The sequence below is a fragment of the Centropristis striata genome, chromosome 15 (assembly GCF_030273125.1).
Source record: "Centropristis striata isolate RG_2023a ecotype Rhode Island chromosome 15, C.striata_1.0, whole genome shotgun sequence".
Lineage (NCBI taxonomy): Eukaryota > Metazoa > Chordata > Actinopteri > Perciformes > Serranidae > Centropristis > Centropristis striata.
In genome coordinates this window covers 29,040,462-29,056,371 of record NC_081531.1, presented here as the reverse complement: position 1 = coordinate 29,056,371, position 15,910 = coordinate 29,040,462, and the positions used below count along the sequence as shown (strand labels likewise).

General features: G+C 39.1%; 1 protein-coding gene across 2 annotated transcripts in view; it reads left to right on the top strand.

Annotated features, from left to right (window-relative positions):
- gabra3 (gamma-aminobutyric acid type A receptor subunit alpha3) overlaps positions 1-15,910 on the top strand; it is a 112,554-nt gene that overhangs the window by 70,601 nt on the left and 26,043 nt on the right. For both annotated transcript variants that reach the window (XM_059351564.1, XM_059351565.1), the window contains exon 5: positions 13,772-13,992. In XM_059351564.1, the coding sequence (XP_059207547.1) occupies positions 13,772-13,992 (221 nt within the window). The remainder of the gene's footprint in view (positions 1-13,771; positions 13,993-15,910) is intronic.

Here is a 15,910-nt window from a genome sequence, read left to right as displayed (position 1 = left end):
CGCCATCTTGTTTCCGATACGGGGAGCAGACCATATTTGGACTGTGGAGGAGCAAGGGGGATCTGATCACTGACTACAGCCTCTCTACACCTCAACCTGACTGAGAGGAGCTGCTGCTAATTCATGTTAGCATTAACTGGAGCATTAACTGTGATGCTACTTTTGGCTAGCAAAAAACAAAAACAAAATGTACGTTACTTACCTCAGAAAACTGAACAGCGACTCCTTGGAGTGTCTGTTAGTCCAACCAAACACTGAACAAGACATTTTAATAAACAAAATGTTCAAATAACTTAATTGACACGTTGCCGTGGATATGCATTGTTCTGCTTCTCTCCTGATGATGGCTCGCCTTTTTAGCCACCTGTCAATCAAAGGTAGCCACACCCCAAATCATATGATTCTTTATCTTCTATTTTCTTTTTTACTAGTGATTGAGACTATAGTGTTGTCCTAAAAAAAAAAATCTGAGGTAATAAATCAAGTGAGAATTTTTCTCATTTTGAATTGAAATAAATGGACACAAATCCTTATGCAACCTTCGTCAGTGCCCCCTGTTGAAATTTTTGGTAGAATGCAGCTTAAGGCACTCCCTGGTTTGCCTCCCTGCTCAGACCCAGAGGTTGCCGCCTGTTATAAACGCATGTTTTACGCAGGTTGCAGTTGTAAAATAATAAAATAAAAGGCTGCATCTTTGTTGGATTTAGGCTACAAACCCACTGATCAAGGTTTAGGGAAAAATACTTCCCAGTTAGGCGTTATAAAAGTATAAAACTGTTCGTGCAACTTCCGTCATTTATAATTACTACGGCAACTACTGCTGCCCGTACAAATGACCTATGGTGTCTTTTTTTTTTAGGGGAGACCAGTCTCATTCATTATCAGAGACGCTATCCATGAGATCGGGCAATGTGTCACACACAGTCAAGAGATATTTAAGAGTCCAAATCCTTTAATTTTAGCATTGTTTTGAGTTGCAATTAGAGCAGCAAAGACAATAAGAGAGAAAGATACAGAGCAAGGGAAATATCAGGGGGGTAACACCTGCAACAAAGCACACAGCAAGCATTTTATGCATCCATTTTTGGAGCAAAGAACTCCGGTGATATTATAATACTTTGATATTTCACTCAAAAGCACAAATGTCAATGTGCTAGTGGTGCTGAAGGAAGTCAGGGATTCACAGCAGTCGTCAGGGACCATTAAGGTCCGCTACATATTGTGTCAATTCATCCCACAGTTCTGAGCTGTTGTGCTGCTGAATGAGGAGTTAAGGGATCAACGCAGTTATTAGGATTAATTCTCTAAATCTCATGACGGTTCATCCATCCGTTGTTGTTAAGATCTCTCAGTCTGGACTAAATTGATAGACCCATCCCAAGGGTCGCACCGCAAGCATGGCTAAAATGTGGAGCATAAATGCTTGGAGAAACTTATAAAACTGCAAGGTTTGGAGACAGAGGACACTCGATCACCCAAGGCATCTCAGACTTTATGTCGTGTACATCCAGTGGTCCAATTACCCGTCTCTGTTACATCAACTGGCCCAGAAATGTCTGCTTCTCGCTCAGTCTTAGCTTGGACCCCAATACGCCACATCTGCCTTTAGTGTCCCACTATCGCCAGCAGGAGGGAAGCTAACTGTATAATCTGAGGGAAACGAGTATTAGGACAATAACAAGGCACGTTGTTCAGACACGTATCTGACCATGGCGTATTTCTGCAGTGTGTCACACCAAGACCCAGAATGTGGGTTACAATGTTGACGCTGATCTCTGGTAAATAGGTGGATGTGTTTCTCTACCTCAAGCACACTTTCTCACTTACTCTTGCTGATTTATCTTTTTTTTTTTCCATCCCCACCCCCCTCTCAGAACGTCTGAAGAGTCGCATCACATTCACATGTATGCGCCGTCATTGCATATTTACCAGTTTCATGGTGGGATTTGACAGGCCTGCTCTGATGAAATAGGAAGCGATTGAGGCTGTCACAGGTACTGTGTCAGTGATGGGCAGATCTCCCCAGCATGGTTTCACAATCTCTGGGAGTAAACATTTTAAATATCTCATGTGCCGAAAACTGAGGAAACTCAAACCCAAAATGCCAGAGCAGTTCAAGGTCTTTTGAACAGAACAGATGGAGGTTTGTGTTACTAAAATCTGAAGGTGAACTCCTGGATCCTGCATCAATCACAACGACCCTGTTCAATGACTTAGAAGCCCCTTTTTCATAAGAGTTCTTAAATTTGTCTCTATAAAACTATACTATAAAAAGTATAGTATCAACTTTTTTTCACTCACTGTACATGTCATGTCCCTGTTCAGTACATGAATCTTATTGTGATGGTGGTGAACAACTTAAAAATAGAGCATGCACAGTCTTTTTACACCCCAACACCCTTTAGTTTATTATTATTTATCAGCCTCACATAACTGAACATTCATTTTTTTTAATTAAAAGCAAACTCCATATTTGTCCTAGTTTTAATATTTTCGTTTTCTAAGAAGATAACGCAGCTGCAATAATATCCAAAGAGTATCCAAAGAGTATCCAAATCTCCAATGAGAACCAAAACCTTGGTTGTCGTGGGATGGAACATTATTCACTGTTCAAGGTAACACTGCAATAATGTTTTTGCTGACAAGGACAAAGTGTGAAGAAAACTTAAATTGAAATGTCCATGGACAAAGCCGATCGAAGTGTTCCACGTCACAGCACGACCAGGTGATTGAGTGTGAGCAAGAATGAATAGGTTTTGGTCATATAGAAAAGCTTATTAAAATGCATTATGACAATAATGCAATGCACATTATGATAATTAAAGCCACACTGTCGGCCTCAAAGCTGCCATTGTACTTGTTAAATATTGAAAAAGTCAACAGTGGGGGGACACAGGATGGGACATGTTTACCTTTTTAATATTTAACTAAAACCGCAGTCTTTGCAGCCTTACACCGTGTCGACAGTAACAGAGCAGCAGCAGCTTCAGTGCTCTGCCTGTGTCACAGAATTGAACACAATACAATACAGCACGATCATAGCTATTGTGTGAATAAAACGAGAGAACTTGAAAAGGGATATTATGCCTCAGGTTGGGTTTACACAAGCGGGGTCAAGCTGTTATAAGTCCGTGAAGACAGCTGGACTGGTAAAAATAGGAGCATAATTTATGGTGACTAAAAATGTAGATGAAACAACTCCTAAAAACCCAAACCCCCGTCTCTGGTGTCAAGTCCAAAGTCTTTGGAAGCCCATTATCCACCCCCATCATCTACAGCAGACCCAGGCATCAGGCGGCCTAGGGGCCACATCCGGCCCGCTTGAGGTTATCCGGAAATAAGAAGTCAATACAACTGCAGTGCTTTTATTTTGAAGGCAATTTAAGTAGGTGAGTGCATGAATTCACACCTGCACAGCTCTGCACAAAAACACTGATGACCTTATTACCTTGTGAAAAACCATTATGCAGTAAATCAGCAATATATTAACTTTGTGCAAAAAGCAATAACATACATGCTCTATATTGTTTTTGTGGTTTAAATGCATTTTGTGTTTAAAATAAATGGAAATGTGAGATAATGATTGGAGTTTTTACTATTTGTACTGCTATATTTGAGTTACTCCACATTAACATAGTCTCATCATAACATGTATTCCTACCAGGAGCAGCTCAAAACAAGGTAATTTACTGCTTTTTATACGTATTAGTCCGGCCCTCAGCAACCTTCACAGTATCTCATGTGGCCCCTTGGGAAAATGAATTTCCCACTCCTGATCTACACTGTACAATTCTACAATGTCATTTAGCAGACGCCTGTATCCAAAAGCAACGCACATCTGAGAGTTAATACAACACAAGCAAAGATGAAGTCAAGAAACAACACAAGAAAGTGCCATGGGTTAAGTTGGGTCCTATTAGGACGCAAGTGCTTTTAGGACACAAGTGCTTTTAGGTAGTGAATGAGGACAATGTGAACAGTTTTTTAAATTGAATCATCAATTATTATGTGTGAAGGCATTCAGTAAAAGAGCCTTCAGTTCTTCAGTCTCTTTTTAAAGATTGAGAGGGACTCAGCAGATCGGATTAGCCAGGGTATACCCATACTGCCTTGCGCGCTCGATTTAATTTCGAACTGCGAAAGGGTCTGATGTCCATGGCCGATTCTTAGCCCTGTTTTAGGGATCCAGGACGGTAAGACTATGACATGTACTATTGGACAGACGGAAGCTTGTAGTCTTGTAGATTTCTTACAGATCCAACATGGCTGCAGCAGACGCGAAGCTCTCTTTCGATCTAGCTGTAGAAAGTGTTGTAGATAGTTTAGAGCCAAAGTTTATTTTAAAAGAACAACATTTGACTTTACACTCCTGTTTCACCATGAAAAAGGATGTTTTAGCCTGGTTTCCGACAGGATTTGGCAAAAGCCTAATCTACCAACTAGCCCCGCTACCGCTCGCTGCTGTAACGCCGGTGATCTCGCTACGAGCCGTGGGACAGCGGAGCCGCTGAGAGACCCGCAGCAGCTCGTCTGTTGTTTGTTGTAGCGAGCAGGAGGCTAAGTGCTGTGCTAATGTTAGCATTCGGTGTGATGTAAACAACAGTCACAATGACTACTGTCAGCTCTCTCTGTAAATCAGTCTGCATGAGACTGCCAGAACCTCTAAATCAGGAGAGCAGTGGTTGTCAATGATCCTACTGTTGCTGCACCAGTTGTTATGCACAAATACACAGAGGCCCCTCCCCTGCTCTTACCCGAGTCCGAGTTCCTGTCTCAGTGATGATAATGACACTGCAGTTCCGGACAAAACCGTTGGATGCGATCTGTAGTTCCAATTCGTCCATTTTCACCCCTGCGCGCCGCCATCTTGAGAGGCTTGGGTTGCACTTTCTACATTTTAACCAAAATTTCTCTTCCCTGTCATTTTCTTCTTATACATCAGCCATTTCTGTTAATTTCCCCGAGAGCAGCTCAAAATAGCCATAATTTAATAATGTGTCTTAGATTTTAAAAATGCATTATTTTTATGCTGGCTTAAATTGACTGCACAAACTTTGTTCACTGCTGCATGTACTTCATTTGTTTAGCACGTTCAGTTTCGAGGCTGATTTGTGGAACAAAATGCTAGTGTCTGAGTTGTGACACAATGAGAGTGCTGGAACATGTTTTTGCCTCAGAGCTGCAGAAGCTGATGAACACTCAAGATAATTGGAGTTGGAGTGGGATTCACAGCTCATTGCGAATCTCGCACAGGTTACACTCCCAGCAGGGAAAGGTGAATGGTGCACAAGAAGCGAAGCAAGAGAGAATAATTGACAACCCCAGAGCAAGAAGGACCAGTAATTAGACTCGACATTCATCAAATCTTTGACTAATCATTACAATGCCCAGAGTGAAGTTCAGACGAGCCAAGCCGCGTAGATGCGCTGCCTCCGGGAGGCCGTCTGATTCGTCGCCACACCTGCTAATCAAAGTGTTATCTCCGCTCTGCTGTGCACTGTCAAAAACAAGACACTGTAACATATATCATGAGCAATATTTCTGCACAATAAAGAAAGGAAATGTCTCTCTCGCACAGTATATCTTGTCGGGGCACTAAATCAAACTTGTCAAACCAGTCAGCTAATGTAGATAAACAAAACGTGAGGAAGTAGGAACATCGGACAATAAGTTACTGCGCAGTAATAATCTGAAATCTCAATTTCCGGGGCTCAGCAACTCGTTCAGGTCACTCTGTCTTCAGGAAATGTCATTAATTGTGTTTTTGTAGTATATTTGAAAAAAGGGACAATATATTGCTTTCAGAATGGCAAATATGTGGTTTTATTAACCAGATAACTCAATAAAATGTAAAAAAAAAAAAAAAAAAAAAAAAAAAAAACCTTGCACGTGGGCTGTAAAACCACAAGACTGAAATCTGAAATTAGACTGAAATGTCCTGATCCATCTAGTTAAACCAAATTAAAACAAGATGTCATTATTAAAATGTGATCGAATATCTAAATGTTTAGAATTTAATGAACTCATTAATTGAAGATAAAAGGCTGCATTAATATTCTATCAGATATTAGACACAACCTTCCTGCCATTACGAAAGAACCAGACACTGTCGTTTTTTAACGTCTAGACTCATTTAGCCCAGTCTACTGTACATCCTACCTTAACTGCCACCTTATCAGCCTTTATCATCCTCATTTCCTTTCATTCTCTTACTACTTCAGCCCTCCTCCGCTCCTCTTCACACTAGCATATGAGCAAAGGAGACATTTGTGTGTGCGTGTGTGACAAGCTTGTTCTTCTTCTTGTTGTTTCATAATTCCTATTTTTATCCGTTTGTTCTTTTCAACACGGCTGTGACAGTCCGACAGTATTTACTGAGATTGTTCAGTAATTGACCTCGACTTGAAAACATTAGAGACACGTTTAGTTATGGCATATAGGACAATGACGGTTGTTTCTACATCATTATGAATCATGCAAAAAAAAAAAAACGCAGATAGTTTTACCTAATTCAATCCAATGTTTTGGGCTCTGCAGAGACAGTAGATGCTAAACTAGGTGAAAGTCTTATTGTGTTTGTGGTTTGTAAGTTTTTTTGTGTTTTTTATGGCTCCATGCCATGAGTCCATGCAGAGGACTTTTATTGTTGTGATGAGTAACGTGATGTCATATCCATTTCAAGATAAACAAAGCTGAAGCAAGAAAGCAGAAAATAGCGTGCAGTCTAAGGTCACAAAACTCCAGTCAGTGCCGCGTAGCAACTCAAATTCAGCCAAAGTAAACCCCAGCACCCCCCACTTAACTTCCTGTTACCTGTTATATTGCTATACAGGTTAGAACCATAGACTGTATAAATAATGGATGTAGTCACCATGACGTCACCCATTGGTTTGTGGCCCGTTTGAGGCATCGAGTTTAGTGTTACACTCGTAGCCATCTTGTTTCCGATACGGGGAGCAGACCATATTTGGACTGTGGAGGAGTGAGAGGGATCTGATCACTGACTACAGCCTCTCTACACCTCAACCTGACTGAGAGAAGTCGCTGCTAATACATGGGATGTTGGTTTGGGCTAGCAAAAAGAATATGTATGTTACTTACCTCAGAAAAATGAGCAGCGACTCCTTGGAGTGTCTGTTAGTCCAACCAAACGCTGAACAAGACATTTTAATGAACAAAATCTTCCTATAAACTGTCATTGAATTAAAGTACAGTGTGAAAGGGTCAAAATTATGAGACCAAACACAGAAACACGGACAATGACAAAGAAGTTCACGGCTGGATAGGCATTGCTTTTCTTTTCTCCCATTCTCTCCTGATGACGGCTCGCCTTGTTAGTGACCTGTCAATCAAACGTAGCCACGCCCCAAATCATACAATTCTTTATCTTCCATTTTCTTCTAAATGAGGCCATTATCTGAACTATTAACCTCAAATTGTCTTGAAGAAGATTTTTTACTTGTGATTGAGACTATAGTCTTGTCCTAAAATAATTTTTTGAGGTAAGCAATCAAGTGAGAAGTTTTCTCATTTTGTATTGAAATGAATGGACCGGAATGCTTTTGCAGCTGCTGCCAGCGCCCCCTGTTGGAATTTCAGTAGAATGCAGCTTAACGCACTACCTTGTTTTCCTCACTGCTCAGACCTGGAGGTTGCCGCCTGGTTAGAGCAGAGGTTCTCAGTGTTCTTTTCAGCCAAGAACCCCTTTCAAGACCGAAAATATACCATACCATATCATGTATGTCCCCTGGAACAATGTGAAATGTTTTACACTGCTATAGTCAGCTATGTAAAAGAAGAAGACAGATTATATAATATACTATTTGTTGAACTGTGAAGCATTTTTCTTTTTAAATGGCATAATTTACTTTAACTTTCCCCTAGCAAAGTGCCACGTATCCCTGGGGGTCCCTGCCCTGGCCCCACTTTGAGAATAACTGGGTTAGATCCAGTGCTGGGGTTCGGGCCAGCTGAACTCAAGTTTTTAGTGCCACGACCCGAAGACCCATCTGGGAAGCTGCCCCCTGCTCTCCTATTGGGGCAAAGTAGTCCTCTATCGGTGGTAGTGAAACTAAGGGGCCGTAGGGTTCGTTAACTTGTCTTTTCTCGTTTGTGGTCTGATGAAGAGAGAGAGAAAGAGGAGGGGATGAGCTAATGAATACCCTGCTCACAGCTCTACGTTGAAATAAGATTTGGCCCATTTTAAATATTAAAAAAGTTGAAAATAGATATGCAATAGTTAATGTTGATATTGTAGCGACCACCACAAATAAATCAAAGTATGGAAAATCCTTCACCAGCTTGATATATATAATAAAAAATAAAATTTATTTTTATTCATGTACATTTCACAAACCTCTTTTCTATGAAATATACAGTGCTGAAATAAAAGTCAGAAACATGGACATGGCATGTTCATTGTTTTTAGAAATATGTCTCATGATATACAGCCTCTAGAATTGTATGATTCCCTTTTTTTGCATTGCAATAAAACAAAAAAATCGAAATCATTGAAACATTATACTTTTAAAAAATCGCAATATATATTGAATCTGCGCCCCAGTATTGTGATAGTATTGAATGTGGAGATTAGCATATGGTCCCAGCTCTATTGCTTTAAAGCTTACAGTATGAGAAAGCATACCGAGTATGCATTGACATATTATCACTCTATACATTTCATAAGGCTGAGCAAAGAGTTGCTTATCACACATCATGCAGACACAGTGCAACATATTTCCAAGTGAAGTCCAACATTCAATCTCTAACTAAATATTTGGCTCTTTAGTTGCTGCTAATGCTCCACTATGTTCACCAGCTAGTCGCCAAGTTTGTGAGTCTGCCATTTGGTGCTGGTGAGGAAGTGTACACTGGGTTTATCACAGCTTTTTAGTTGAAAGCAGCTGCCTCCTGTGACTGGAAATAACATTTATTTAGAGAAGTGAGAGAGCCAAAACATAAAGTAAAGCTGTGGGCCGGATAGCAGAAACAAAGAGTTGAAAGACGCTGAAACTGACGTGTTTTTTGGCACTATGAGTGACCCCTTTCACAATATACGAAGGCTTTTGATCCATTGTTAATCTAAAAATTTGTAGCAGCTTTAAGTCCCCTGGCATGCTACCCCCTCTTTCTCTCTCCCTACATACCCTGAGTCCCTATACTATACTTCCTAATACAGGCAGGATGCCAAAAAATATATGTAAAGGCATAAAAAAGGGATCTGTCTTGTATGCGTGAAGAGTTATTCTGTATTCATGAATCTATTTGTAACAGGTGCCATAAATGTGTTTTTAAAGTGCCATTTAAATTACAGTTGTTTGCTACAGTAAATCCATTCATGATCCTCGTTGCTATAAAAAAGACATTTTAAAACTACTGTTGGATAGAGGCTCCGCTCTGTCTCCTCTGTCAAGGAGAAATCAATCACTCAGTCCCTGGAGGAACACCAGCTGGCTTTTGAACTGATTGTGCCATTTGGCCCTGCGTATAGATTGACTTTGCTTTTCCTCATTCCTGTCTTTCAATCTTTAGATGAATTCACCGTGTTTACAGGAGATCTCCAACAAACAAATGATGGCTTCACCAAGCTGGGCCAAGCACGCTGCTGTCTGTTTATTCATCACTGGGTGTTTCACACTGATTAGGATGAGATTTGGCAATGTTGGATCTCATAAAGAAAGGGTGGGAAAAATTAAGTGCATACAAGAGTTTAATGGTGGTAATGGAGATTTAAATGGTCCAAGTTCTTTCTGTGCCAGGGGAGAGAAAACTTTCTTGTCGTGTTGCTGGAAAGTTTTGGCGGAAGACACACGGGACAAAGAGCAATAAATCTCCACATAGAGTGCCTGTCTCTGTTCATCGGTCTCTCTTGTGACCTGGGGAGTCCTTTGTTGTCGGCAATGGGCATCTTATTTGTGACCAAACTCAATGTGGAATAATTAGTGTTAAAGTATATAAATTACTTTTTTTTTTATCTAGTTTACTCTTGTTTGTTTTTTGTGTCTATCTGTCCTTTTGAGTATTTTAAAAAGTGTCATTTCACTTAATTTTTTTTAACTCAGGTATTGTACTTTGCTACAGAAGTCACACAAAAGTCATGATGAACTGTGTAACAATGGAAGGAGAAAAAAAGAGATGAATCAGCCGCAGCAGGGAAGAAGCTGCTAGTAGTATGACTGCAGCAGCAGGAGGGGAGAGTTGAGTCTGACGTCATTATGGGTTATGGTTAGGATTATCATTACCTTTGCATATTTAAAAAAAAAAAAATAATATATATATATATATATATATATATATATAACCCAATAAGCACGCCAAGTGATCCAAATGAAAGAGACCCGGTAAGTGATGCTCACGTGGATCCTTCAGCAGTCTGCTCAGGTGTGTGAGCCGCTCTGCTCTTCTGCTTTTTTTACAATTACAGTTCAAGATAAAATATACAAGAATTTGATCTTTAAGTCATCCACATGGACAAAGTAATTGCAGGTATAATGTTTACAGATATGAATAGGCATATCCAAGCAGGTTTATCATATACAGAATTCATACAAAATCTTGAAAGTTTGGAAATGCTGAATTGGTTTGTTTTCAACTATATGAATATGCTTGAATTTTGTGGACCAACAAGGTTGACTAGTGGGACAAAACATTGGTTGGACTTGTTATATTATGCATTGAGAATATATGAGGAGAAAAGTTTAATATAAAGCAGCATTCACCCAAACTTTCAGTTGAGTGACCCCAAAAAGTCGACTATCAAATCAGGCTCTTTGGATCGAACAGAGGAGGGAAAATGTGGTTTTCAAACAAGCTGATTATTCTTTCCGGGCTACGTGCGGGTGCTGAGAATGTCTAGTTCTACACAGAATAGCTGGTTACTTAAAATATATCATGATGTGTATTTTGGTATAAATATCAGCCTATTAAAAAAATCATGTGGTGCGGGAATATAATAGCACGGAAGACTAAGTTGTACTCTCCAGTCGTGCAGGATCATCAGAGCAGCAGTTTGGCCTCTAAAAGGCTAAATATAAACATCTTATGGCTACTGTTTTAAAGGCATTTGTTTATTAATCAAAGCCTCTACATAAGAACAAAACACTATCAGAGCTCTACATATTTTTTTTAAAATCATGAACAATTAATAAATTATAAAGGGGAAGACTATTAGAAACAGTTGGCTGAAGCTTGCAGCTTGCCGGTTGTTGTTTTTGCTATTTTTCTATACATGAATCGAAGATCAATGAGCCAAAGAAAAAAACAAAAGCAGCATGTTTTCAGGCTGTAGTTGCTGTTGGGTTTATAACGTCTTTAACATCTGTGTGTTGTTGCCTTGGTGACGCTTTATTCTGCTGTTAAAGTCGCAGGTTGTATACATAGCACAGAACTACTTGATTACTCACAATAAAACATGATATGTAGCCTATTTTTATTTATTTTATTCTAGTAAAATGTGATGTTGTCCGCTTGTTTGTATACATTATAATAGATACTCAGATACTAATCAATATTAAAAATTAGCTAGTGACTAATTAAACAATGAGCGTTAATGTGGGAGCTAGGCAGCAAACATCAGTGATGCTCGTCTGCAACATTATAAGACAGTGCTCATTTGTTAATAAACAGGATAGCACAAATAGCACTTGTGTGTGAAAAGTGTTATGTGCCATTTTTGCACAACCTTTTTATATACATTTATATATTTTTGTCATATAACTAGTTATGCTACTGTCTTTTTGCTCTACGTAAAAAAAAAGTATGCCTCTATAATTTTTTGTTACTTTTCCCCCGTGCTATCGAATATGGAAAAGAGTATCCTAGTCAGTATCACATTTAAAATTTCTAGTATCGTGACAACCCTTATACATTGAAATGTTAACACATTTTATTTTGTTTGAAGGCATTTAATTTATTGGTTTCACACATATTCAAGTTTTTTTTTGTTTTTTTTTCTACCTGAGTAAAGAGTCTGTTCTTTCTTTCTACTTTAACTTGACTATAATGAACAAGAACTCTTTCCATCCAGGTGGTGGAGACCTAAGACATTACTGAGACTAAATGAGGACCATAAGTCAATAAGTGGGGGAAAAAAAAGAAAGTTGTTGAGGGAGTGCCATTTGTCACACTCTTTGCTTTTATCTGTCTGTGATGATCACTTTGGGCTTTATTAAGAGCACTATTGTGCAGACAGGTGCAGTGTAATTGTTTTATGGGACTGTATGCAGGCCGCCAGGAGGTCAATCACATCAATTAAGAGACGTCCACCCTGCGCTGTTTAGAGGAGCCCTGTTGATGTGTGTACACCTCTCCCGCTGAGGATGATGGCTTCCTGTTGCTAAAGCCACTGAGAAATGACTTTATCAGTTTTTCACTCAGGGAGAAGCCAGTTACAGCTCACTGGTGAGCGATACACTGATGCGAGCCCTTTTAACCGCACGAGCAAAAAGCACAAAGCGAACGAGAAACACATACGGCGAGCTTTTATTGATCACCAGTAATGTGTAGTGTTGCGTGAGATACAGACAGCTTATTTCCATCTCACTCCATTAAGACAGCTGCGTTCAGTCTGCACAGCCACTGCACGCAGCTGATCAGGAAGTCTGTTGCTAGGACACCAAGTCCTATTGAATGAATAACGTGAAATAAATTCCTTTCGAAGGGCCACTTCCTGTATTCACTTTATTTTATTTAGTTTTTCGTGTGTTGGTGACAACACCGAAAGACTTTGTTACATATTAATAAAGCATGAAACAGATGTTTCTCGCTGAGGCTCATTTGTGTCTGAGTCCACGGTTAGGCTTAAAAGATAAATGCGTTGACAGTGTTAACGGAGCAGTAATTACATAATGTCATGACTTTAAAAAGCACAATATATTCTACAATTACTGATGTAAGGTGTTACACATTTATCCTGTTGGATAGAGGATACATACACTAGCAAGTTTTTGTTTTTTCTTCTGTTGAAGCAATTTGTTGATGACAGATAGTAAATCATGACACACCTGTGTATCTTTTAATAAAAACAATGACTTACTAAGAACACTTTCAAATACAGCTGACATAAGTAAGAATATATTCCACAGCAAACACGTTTGTGTTCTGTTTGTAATTAATCATGCAAGAAAACGGATCCTTAGTCGAATTTTTCCTTTTTTATCCCTTCTGACATGAATATTGACCACAATAGTTAAAAAAAGATCTTGTTAAAGTGTCCCAATGAGTCAGTTACTGAGCCAGAGCCCTGCTACTAGATCACTTAAATTGAATGCAGCTATCATTAACACAATTAATTAATACAGCTGGGCTTGAACAGTACACCAGGGAATTTAGAAATCCAGACGGTTGGCTTTTAAATATCGTCAAAAAAAGACAGACGCTGCTCTTTGAGGCTGTGTATTAAAGTGATAGAGAGATGTTGTATTTTCAGCATCCGCCACCAGGGGTCAGGTGGAACAGGCATCTGAACTGAGAAACATGGCGACTTACAGGTCTATTAAAAGTAAAAATGCATCTGTTCCTGTTTGAGAGTATTTTGGGTTTAGTCCCGATGATAAATGTGAGACAGTCATTTTTTTGTTTTACACAGTGAAATGTCAGAAAAGTGTAACAGTATGAAAGAACAGAGCCTTATTCCATCTGTGCTGCTTCTGCTTTGAGTCAAAATGTCTTATTAATGTTAAGGGTTAAATATAACAAACAAATGGATACCTCTATGAAACCCTTCCCATGTCCCATCTCTGTCAACTTATCTTTTCTTCTCTGTTCCCCTCAGGAGTACACCATCGATGTGTTCTTCCGTCAGAGTTGGAGGGACGAGAGGCTGAAGTTTGACGGGCCCATGCAAGTGTTACCCCTCAACAACCTCCTGGCCAGTAAGATCTGGACTCCCGATACCTTTTTTCACAACGGGAAGAAATCGGTGGCCCACAACATGACAACTCCTAACAAACTGCTACGACTAGTTGACAATGGCACGCTTCTCTACACAATGAGGTAAGACACTTTTAAATTACTGACCTTTTTGTACTTTAATAAAACTAGTCGACAGCAATGTTGAATCTCTTTGAGGCTTTACCTACATTCACAGTTAAGGAGCTAAGTGCTGCTGTTAAGACACTAACATGCACCAATTGATAAGAGGGTTGCAGAGGGATGGAAAATTTCCGATAAATTTCCCAAAACTTTCCATGGGAAGTTAAGCGTTGTAATTCTGGACATATTCAAAATCCAAAAAACATGACATTTCAACAGATTTATTTGTAAGTAGAACTTTATCAAGTTTTAATTATTTTATTGAACAACAAAAACATGAATGTTGACCTAAATATTACTCATCTTCCCAACCCCACCCATTAAAAAATTAAGTAAAATGCCACCTCCCACCAAAAAAGTCCCATTCAAAATGTTAAACGAAAAAAATTATCTCTATCAAAAAGTAAATGCACAGTGCATGTAAGGGGCGTGACCTCGGTAGGGGCGTGGCCTCAGCAGCCCTGCAGTGAACAGTGTGCTATGTGCATGTGATTGAGGAATAGCAGATATTCAAGTGCACTTGCATGAAATCTGGTTGTTTTGGTCAAGATTATGCTAAAACATATTTCCCCAACTGTATTTAAGTTACCTGTTAAGGACCAACCTTCAATTAGTAAATTCCCTGTTTATTCACGTTTATTCCATTAAATTTCTGTTAATTCCATGGAAAGTATCCAACTTTGAACTTTCCCAGAATTTTGCAACCCTAATTGATAATGCCTCATGGTGCATTCAGGTGCATCTCGTAAATACTGGAAAATGCATTTTTAAAAGCAATACAGAAATCCCAACAGCATTATTGCATTATATCCCACTATATTTGTTTATAACTTGTATTGTAACTGTTCCTTAGCATGTAGGCTAAATAAAAATGGTGTTGAAGGTGATGCTATAGATTAAAAATAAAGTTGTTGGGAGCTTTTTGCAGCAACAATCTAGATCTTTTCATCTGTCTCTTCATCTGAGTGCCAGATAAGTGACTGATCCACAGGTTTCATAGACTCAGTGAATAGTCAGTTGATTGAATAGGGCAATTGTGCATATGTCATTTCTAATACAAAAAGTAGCATCAGCTACCAAGCGATTTAGTCCTTGAGTACCATATCTACACAACTGGAGTAGAATAATTCATTGGTTTCAGCCCATCTCATCATTGATTCTGTCAATCAGCCTTTATATCAGAGCCTTGAATCACTTTAAAAGAAATACTTTTATGATGCCTCTCCACAAGGTCAGTATTGATTTTCAAAGGGTGAAAATGAAACAGTGAATTTTTATTTTATTTTATGTGTCCACATGAGATTTGTGCTGTGGTTACACTTCTGCAAAGGCCAAGAAAGACATCTGAGCTCAATTGAGTTTACATAACCAGGTAAATGTGCAGTTAGCTGAGGAAACAGTCAGACAAAAGCAAAAACTATAACATTGGTAACAGTTTATTGGTCCCCACATATCCAGTTTCAATTGAAGTTTATTCTGACCATGATCTTTTTCTTTACAGAATTATTAAAAACTAAAATTTCTCTTTTGACTCTGACCCTGCAAAACTCATCAGGCTGAGAAGATTGTCTTCTTTGAATCAATACTTGACAAGGGCTTGAAAGTGTTCAATTCATGAACTCCCTTACTTTAATAATGGAGCGCTGGCTAGTTATTTGAAGGGGAGCTAGATGTTTTCATTTATGTGGCTGTATTGTGAGACTGATGACTCAGAAGTCTGGCTTTAGAAAATAAATCCATCTATTTTTATAGGAAGTTTAGTCTGAAGTGCATTATCATAGAACCTTGTTGATTCACATTCCTCACAAAACCAACGCTTAAATCCATTTAATCAGCACGTTACAGCATCTAAAGTGACAAATGGTGTGAAGCCCGCCGC